Source organism: Halichoeres trimaculatus, unplaced genomic scaffold (genome assembly GCF_033239565.1).
Source record: "Halichoeres trimaculatus isolate MK-OKI-2021-1 unplaced genomic scaffold, fHalTri1.1 fHalTri1_scaffold_12, whole genome shotgun sequence".
Lineage (NCBI taxonomy): Eukaryota > Metazoa > Chordata > Actinopteri > Labriformes > Labridae > Halichoeres > Halichoeres trimaculatus.
Genome location: NW_027437190.1, coordinates 4,230,692 through 4,238,142, shown reverse-complemented (window position 1 = coordinate 4,238,142; position 7,451 = coordinate 4,230,692). Strand labels below are relative to the sequence as shown.

The 7,451-nt window shown below is 41.7% G+C and overlaps 1 protein-coding gene across 2 annotated transcripts; it reads left to right on the top strand.

The window, feature by feature from the left end:
- The first annotated feature begins 2,677 nt into the window (after positions 1 to 2,677).
- LOC141800507 (calcium homeostasis modulator protein 5-like) lies at positions 2,678 to 7,002 on the top strand. 2 transcript variants are annotated; one of them, XM_074683086.1, is made up of 3 exons: positions 2,678 to 2,684; positions 3,261 to 3,788; positions 6,147 to 7,002. In XM_074683086.1, the coding sequence occupies exons 1-3, from the start codon at positions 2,682 to 2,684 to the stop codon at positions 6,534 to 6,536; spliced, it is 921 nt and encodes a 306-aa protein (XP_074539187.1). In that variant the 5' UTR covers positions 2,678 to 2,681; the 3' UTR covers positions 6,537 to 7,002. The 2 variants fall into 2 exon arrangements, with proteins under 2 accessions (XP_074539187.1, XP_074539186.1); XM_074683085.1 differs by lacking the exon at positions 2,678 to 2,684 and having other exon boundaries at positions 3,066 to 3,788.
- Positions 7,003 to 7,451: the final 449 nt, after the last annotated feature.

The window sequence follows — 7,451 nt, the reverse complement described above, 5'->3', positions numbered from 1 at the left end:
AACAACAAAAAGATTTAGGTTGCTAAGATTCACTTTGTCAAATTCAGATCTGAAAATTCAACTTAAAAAGAATCAGAGCTGCTGCATGAAATGGACAACGGTGAAACTACCACGCAGTCGCAAGCTGTGTTTCCATTACACCTTTTAGCAAAATAAAAATTATTTTTCTGAAGTTTTGATAAAGTACATTTGTGCCTTGGGGGTGTTTGTGTTACGATTGGAATTACCCACAAGTTTAGTAAAATAATACATAACCTCTGGAAAGGTGTTTCCATTGCACTTTTGTGATATACTTCAGCATCAAAACTTCTGAAAAACCACTTCATGAACAGAAAACAATTCATCAAAATTTAAGAGGTTTTTCAAAATGTTGGTGTTTCCATATTCATATTTTTTATTGCGATATTTAGGTTTTGCGCAATTCTAGGTGTTAAGGAAAAGCAGCTCCAGGAGCAGCACCCATTGGCTAGAGGAGCTTATTTTCATCTGTAGTCCCTGGGTGTGTCACTCAGTAACACAACACCTGTACAGTGAGAAATAAGCTTTGATGTTGATGTGCTCTTTTAAAATGTGCAAATAAAATGGTTGGTAAAGAGCTCGGCCTATGAGCATGGTTTGTGACTCCATGGGCCAGTTGTTCGAAGGTAATCCAATCAGATTTTGGTTATTGGATTGGATTAAATTCTTAAAATGGGTTGTTCAAAACAGAAAAAAAGGATTTTAAAATCAGACCAGATTACAGAATCCAATCCTAGATTTAATCCAGATCAAACCTTCGGTTCAGGTTGTTCAGAACTTCTCAGTAGGATCTGGTTCACTTTGATCCCAAAAACAGGATTATCCTGATCCAAACAGGGGGCAGGATTTCAAGTCAGATTTCAGAAAGAAAATGTGGAAAACTTTAAAACTGGTAAAATAAAACAACATTTGTAGTCTGGTGTGTAAACCTTTATTTGTATTTTACACTTGACTTGTTAAACCATTACAGTGATAGAGTAGATAAAGTTAGTTAAGCTACCAATGAATCCTTTTAGTACAGTAAAGTAAAAACAAAGAGAAACTGAAAGAGCAGAAGCACAGATACTCCTGGCAGAGGAAAAAATTAAGCTGAGCAAACTGCAGAAAACCAGAGAAAAACTTCAGATCAGCCTCCTAAAAGCAGAGCTGAAAATGCTACACTCTCCTTCACAGATGAAGGGGAACCCTGAACTTTTAATTATTATTATTTTGCTAACTATTGGAAATTTAACCTTACTTTTTCCAAACATTTCAGATGTTTTCAAAATATCCACTTTGTTTTTTTTTGTTATGTATATCTGTTTTTCATTCGTTGTTGCTCAGATGAGACGTCATAAAAGAAACTACAAATGGAAGTGGATGTTTTTGTCATTATTTTTTTTCTCAAAACAAAAAAATCACCTTCATGACCTCATGTTGCTCTTCTACCTGTTGTTCTTTACAGAGCTGGTAGCCCACATTATGATATCATGTCCCATTTAGAGCACTGGTCATCCAGATTTGGTCATATTAAAAACTGTGTGGGTCACAAACCATGCTCATAGGCCGAGCTCTTTACCAACCTTTTTATTAGCACATTTTAAAAAAGCGCATCAGGCAACGCTTGTTTCTCACTGTACAGGTGTTGTGTTACTGAGTGACACACCCAGGGACTATGGATGAAAATAAGCTCCTCTAGCCAATGGGTGCTGCTCCTGGAGCTGCTTTTCCTCAACACCTAGAATTGCACGAAACCTAAATATCACAATAGAAAAAAAATATGGAAACACCAACATTTTGAAAAACCTCTCAAATTTTGATGAATTGTTTTATGTTCATGAAGTGGTTTTTCAAGGTTCTGATGCTGAAGTTTATCACAAAAGTGCAATGGAAACACCTTTCCAGAGGTTATGTGTTATTTTACTGAACTTGCGCGTGATTCTAATGGTAAAGGAAACACCCCAAGGCACAATTGACTTGTTTAAAAAAATGAGAAACTGCTTTTTTGATGGGCTCAAGTGACACAATGATGTGAAGATTGAACAAGTAGAGCAGAGAAGTTCAATTCTGATCTGAGAAATGAACCAAAGCAGCTGAGAAAAACTGTAATCATCAATACTTTCTGTAAGAAAAATAAAATATTTTTATTTTACTAATGTTTTTTTTAAGATACAAAGAGCCACTGTAAAGGAGTTTAAGAGCGGCATGAGGCTCCAGAGCGGCAGGTTGCAGACCCCTGATCATGCTGTTATCATACCTAACTGCTTCCTTTATACAGATCCCTCTGACCTGTAGCTAATGCAGCAGCAGCTCCCCCTGAGGGCCACATATAGGCACAACATATCAAATTCAAAGTACATCAAACAAACTTTAAAACAGAGATATAACACTTCAAAGGAGATGGGATCTGATTTGCTGTTAACTATTGTATCATCTTGTCTACCATTGATTCTACAGTTCCTCCTGCAGTAGTGTAATGTGTTGTATGAATGTTGTATTGAATTGTAAAATGTGTTGTATCATTACACTGTGTATCATCTGTGCAGAGGGTTGTGTTTTCTTCTTCCTGTAAGATGCTCTCATCGCGTTTGTGTGGGCGTCACTCTGGTGCCAGTGGAACATAAAAACCACGGTGAAGATGCTTTCACTTCCTGTTTTCTCCCTCTGCAGCTGACTCTGTAACAATGGTATGTTTTCTATACAAAACAGACTGAAGGTTCTGACTCTGCATGGGTTGTTTACAGCTGCATGAATAAGCTGAATGCTTCTTCTTTTTGCACGCTTTCTGATTAGACAGAAATGTTTGCATGAGAAGTTTAAACACATGCATGTCACACCCCTAAGTGTTTCCAGCATGGGTTGTTTCAGGATCTAAAAACTGGACCAGCAGGTTTTTGCTTCCTCAGTCAGATCTGTGGGGGGAAGCTTGGAGGAGTGTAGAGGAGCAGGGACTTCCCCGGCAGAGGGAGCAGATTCAGAGAGAAATGAGTGATCAGGTTGAGGGAGCGTCAGATTGGCTGAAGGAGGAGTCTGGGGAGAAGAGGAGCTGACAGAGGGAGGGGCACAGCTGGCTGGGTGGATGTGTTTTTGTCTTGTAAAAGAGGAGCAGACAGGGAGGGACTGCCGGCTGCTCGCACACTCAACTCTCTGACTTTTCCTCTTCCTGTGTTGTTGTTGTTGTTGTTCTACATTTTGTTTGGTTTTGTTTTTTTGTTGTGGAGTGTGTACGGACCCCCCCTCTTGGCTCCATGGATAACTTCCAGACTGTCCTGAGGTTCTTCATGAACCAGAAAGCCACCATCGGATACAGCTTCATGGCTCTGCTGACTATAGGCGGGGAACGGGTCTTCTCCATGGTCTCCTTTCAGTGCCCCTGTAACAGAGAGCAGAACTTTGCTTATGGGATCATCTTCCTGCTGGGTCCAGCCATGGTTCTGCTGGTTTTGGGTCTGTTCTTCAGCACCAGGCTGTGGAGGCTCTACACTGGCTGTTGTCTGAACCCCATGAAGCTCTGTCCCCGGGGGAACTTCCTGGGCTGTCTGCGAGCGTTCACCAGCATCTTCACAGGGGCGTGTGTGGCCCCCATCATGTGGCTGTGTGTGGCCCTCCTGAACGGGACCTTCTATGAGTGTGCGGTCAGCGGGCTGGACAACAACCTGGTCACCAGACACTTCTGTAAAAACAAAACCGCACTGTGCCGGGAGGAGCTCGCCCAAGTGCCCTGTGACCGATACAAACTGACGGGTGCTGAGCGGATGGAGCTGCTGCTGATGTTCAGGGCCCAGTCCCAGGTGAGACACACACCTGGGGACCTGACCAGTCACAGGGAGGCCTCCTTTTCTGGCTGTGTACTGCTGTGTGTAGATTTAAAGAAGATCTGTTTACTCTTAGAAATAACCTTTTTAAAAGCGTCAGTAAAAACCTTCTCTGACTCCTTAGCAGGACAATAACATCTAGCAGCACAAAAATCTGTTTCTCCTCATCCTAAAAGCTCTCTGCGTTCAGGACAAATGCATGAACCCTAAAGGCCTGACCAACACAGAAATATCTATGCATGAGATAAATAAATATGAGAACGACCTTTTCTTAAACTGCCTTACACCAAAGATCCCCCAGATATGCTCATGTCCCTCCTGTTGCTCACACTCTTGTCTCTGAAAGTCCTGAGGAGTACCAGCATGAGGCAGGAACTACTTAGGATTACTCACTGGCATCATTCTGAGCTGGTAATCAAATAAAGAACTCATCCCAACACAGCCTCATCAAGCCAAAGACCATGTGAAGGCTTTCTGAGTGATCTTCAAATGCCTGATCATAATCCACACTTTCAATGAAATTATCAGCGCCATTAGCTTCACGATCGAGTCAAGCAGAACCAGATTGATTTAAGGCACAACAAAGTCTCTATGACAACACCACTCCCGCTAACAAATTTTATCAGTGAGAAGATACATCTGTGTTCTTCTCTGCTGAAAACAATTCATTTTGGGCCTAAGTGTTGGACAGAAAAAGGACAGACGAGCAGAAGAAAGATAAACAGGAGAGAGATAGAGCACGAGCTAAAGGCTAAAAAATGAGGTAAAGGCTAAAACACGAGCTAAAAGCTAAAACTAGGGATGCACTGATCCAATTTTTCAGGTCCCAATACCAATACCTGGGCTTTTGGTGTCTCCCAATACCGATCCTGCATGGCCTACTGTGGGATAAGATTGGCAAAGTATGGAATTACTGAAGTTAATATTTATTTAAACTATTAAATATTTAAATGTTTACCAACAGTTTGGTAAAAACAAAGCTTCAGAACTTACAAAAATTAATATTTAAACGTTTATATCTGCAGACTGTCAATGCAGAGGGGGAAAAAAGTTTGTAAGTACATTCCAAATCAAATAGCCGAGAGCACTAGTTAAAGAAGCATTAAGTTGGTTGCCTGGATCAGCACAGCATAATGGATCCTCAAGCTGATACCCGATCCAGCTTCTCAAAGCTGGATCGGGTATCAGCTGAAAACAGCCGGGTGACGTCAGGGAGACCACATCCATTAATTATAAAGTCCATGGTTTGAACCAACTACTACTTTTTTACAACTACTTCTCATGCAAATCACATTTAATGTAACTTAAAGGGGCTGTGAGGAGTTTCTAAGTGATCTTGAAAAAGTCTCTCTTCTAGATATCTGCCTGATCATAATCCACACTTTAAAATGAAATTACCAGCGCCAATATTGCTGATCACAGGTTTTTTTTAAATGCAATTTCCTAGCTTCCTGATTGGGTCGACAAGGACCGCATTGATTTATGGCGCATCTAGGTCTCCATGACAACACCACGGCAGCTGATGAAGTTAAGTGGAGGGAAAAGAGATCTGTGTTTTTCTCTGCTGAAAATGATTTCTGTGATTAATTTTGTAGTGGTGGTGGACACTAGAGCCTAACTGTCAGACAGAAAAAGGACAGAAGAGCAGAAGAAAGAGAAACAGGAGAGAGATAGAGCACGAGCTAAAAGCTAAAAGGGCTAAACTGTTTGTGCTAATGTTGTTTCCAACCCACAGTCAGCAGTTATTCTGCAGTGGTCTGTTCAAACTTGAGAGTCTATCAATAAAATGAAGAGTGAGGTTGCGTTAGCTCTGATTGGTAGATGACTGACAGGACATAACCAGGATTCACTAATGTTACACATTACAGACATGTCTTAGAGCACAGGGCTGTCAGCTGCGCAAAAATATAGCCCGCAACTAAACTACAAACAAACTGACAGTGTTTGCTAAATGTCAAAGTTTCAAAGTGTAGCTCTACCTAACTGTTGATAAATACCTTACCTTGTGGCGTTGTATCTGGTAAAAAGTTGTCTTAAACAAAGGAAAGAAGAGTTATTAAGAGGATCTGTTATCCATTCATTCTCATACCAAACACGCATCTTGTTAAGAGCCATGTCTTAACAACAGTGTGTGTGTGCGCAACACTGAAGCCCTAGATTTATTTCCCACACTCAGATGAACATTTAAAGCCTCCCCTCCCTATAATGCACAGGGGGACACCACAGGAAGTCCTTCCTGCCCTGCGACCATCAAAACAAATACAGAATGTGTCATAAACAGGTATTTGAGGATGTAAAGGACACGTTGATGCTTCATCTCCCGTCTCTCCTCAGATCCTGGGCTGGTCTTTGATCATCCTCGCGGTGGTTGTCGGCCTGCTGGGAACCTGCTACAAAAACTGTCGCTCCAAAGTCAGCTACCTGCAGCTCACCTTCTGGAAACGCTATGTGGAGAAGGAGAAGGAGCACTTTGATGCTTTCGCTGTGGAATATGCCACAAAGCTGGCTGAGAGGAACCTGAAGAGCTTCTTTGAGAACACGAACCCTGATCCCTTCCCCTTCCCCAACCACAGGGCCTGGGAGGAGATCTCTGCACACTACACCTTCTCCCGGAGCGAGCAGTGCTACAGCACGCTGCAGCGCTATGTGGAGAGGGCGGACCGGGACTTCACCCCAGAGAAGAGACCAGTTCTAGACTCAGATTATGGGATTGAGATGCACTGAGGAGGAGGAGATCTTCAGAGACAGACACTGAGCTGTGTGAGACCACACACTCAGCACTGTTCACTGCAACTGTTGGTCTATTGTACTTACGGGTTTGACTCAGGAACGAGCTCCTCAGGGACAAAGCTGCCTTTTAACGGCTCTCCTCCGAAGAATTTAACTGACTCCTAACAAACAACCTCCTGAAGGGCATAACCACTTCCCCATATACGCTCTGATCATCCATGATGCATGCATATGACTGTACTGGTGCTGCTTAATGTGCAAAATGATGAATTTGTCAGCATGATGTGGTGAGTTTCCTGTAGTGTGATCAGACAGATTTCATTTTGAGGCAACATTCATGTTGTTCTGAGTCTGAAATAAACTTGAGCTGACATAAGTTTTGAATCTTTAAAGGAGCAGTCTAATCAACAACATTTACACACCAGTAGAAATGGAGTCAAACAGGCAGTAGTTACATGTGATGCAGTGGTGAAGACGTAGTAAAAGGAATCAAAAATCAGGCTCAACAGCGCCGATAAAGACCATCAATAATCAACATTTTGCTATGATATAAAGAAGCTCTGTTCACTAAAAAATGCATGAGTAAATGGAAGGATTAGCAAACTGTTCTTATTGTCAGATTATTTGTGAACAAGCCAAAACTGCAGCGTAACAGCGCCCACAGAGAACCCACCTTCCTCCTCATTGGTTCGTGATACATTCACCTCGAAACGACCATTTTGAAATCAGTATGTAGACAAGAATGAGCTTTAACACGGCTTACATGAACAGTTAAACAGAAATCGAACACGTTTCTGAGTTTTGTTGTTGTTTTTGTTGTTGTTGTTGTTGTTGTTTTTTTTAAAAATAATTTACAATGAGAATTCACTGAACACAGTGATTATGATACAACCAAACACATCAACACTG

Bases quoted from the DNA above. Each gene is read 5' to 3' on its own strand.
- LOC141800507 (XM_074683085.1), top strand. From the start codon at position 3,246: ATGGATAACTTCCAGACTGTCCTGAGGTTCTTCATGAACCAGAAAGCC. The intron at 3,789-6,146 runs GTGAGACACACA...GTCTCTCCTCAG, and splicing joins TGTTCAGGGCCCAGTCCCAG to ATCCTGGGCTGGTCTTTGAT.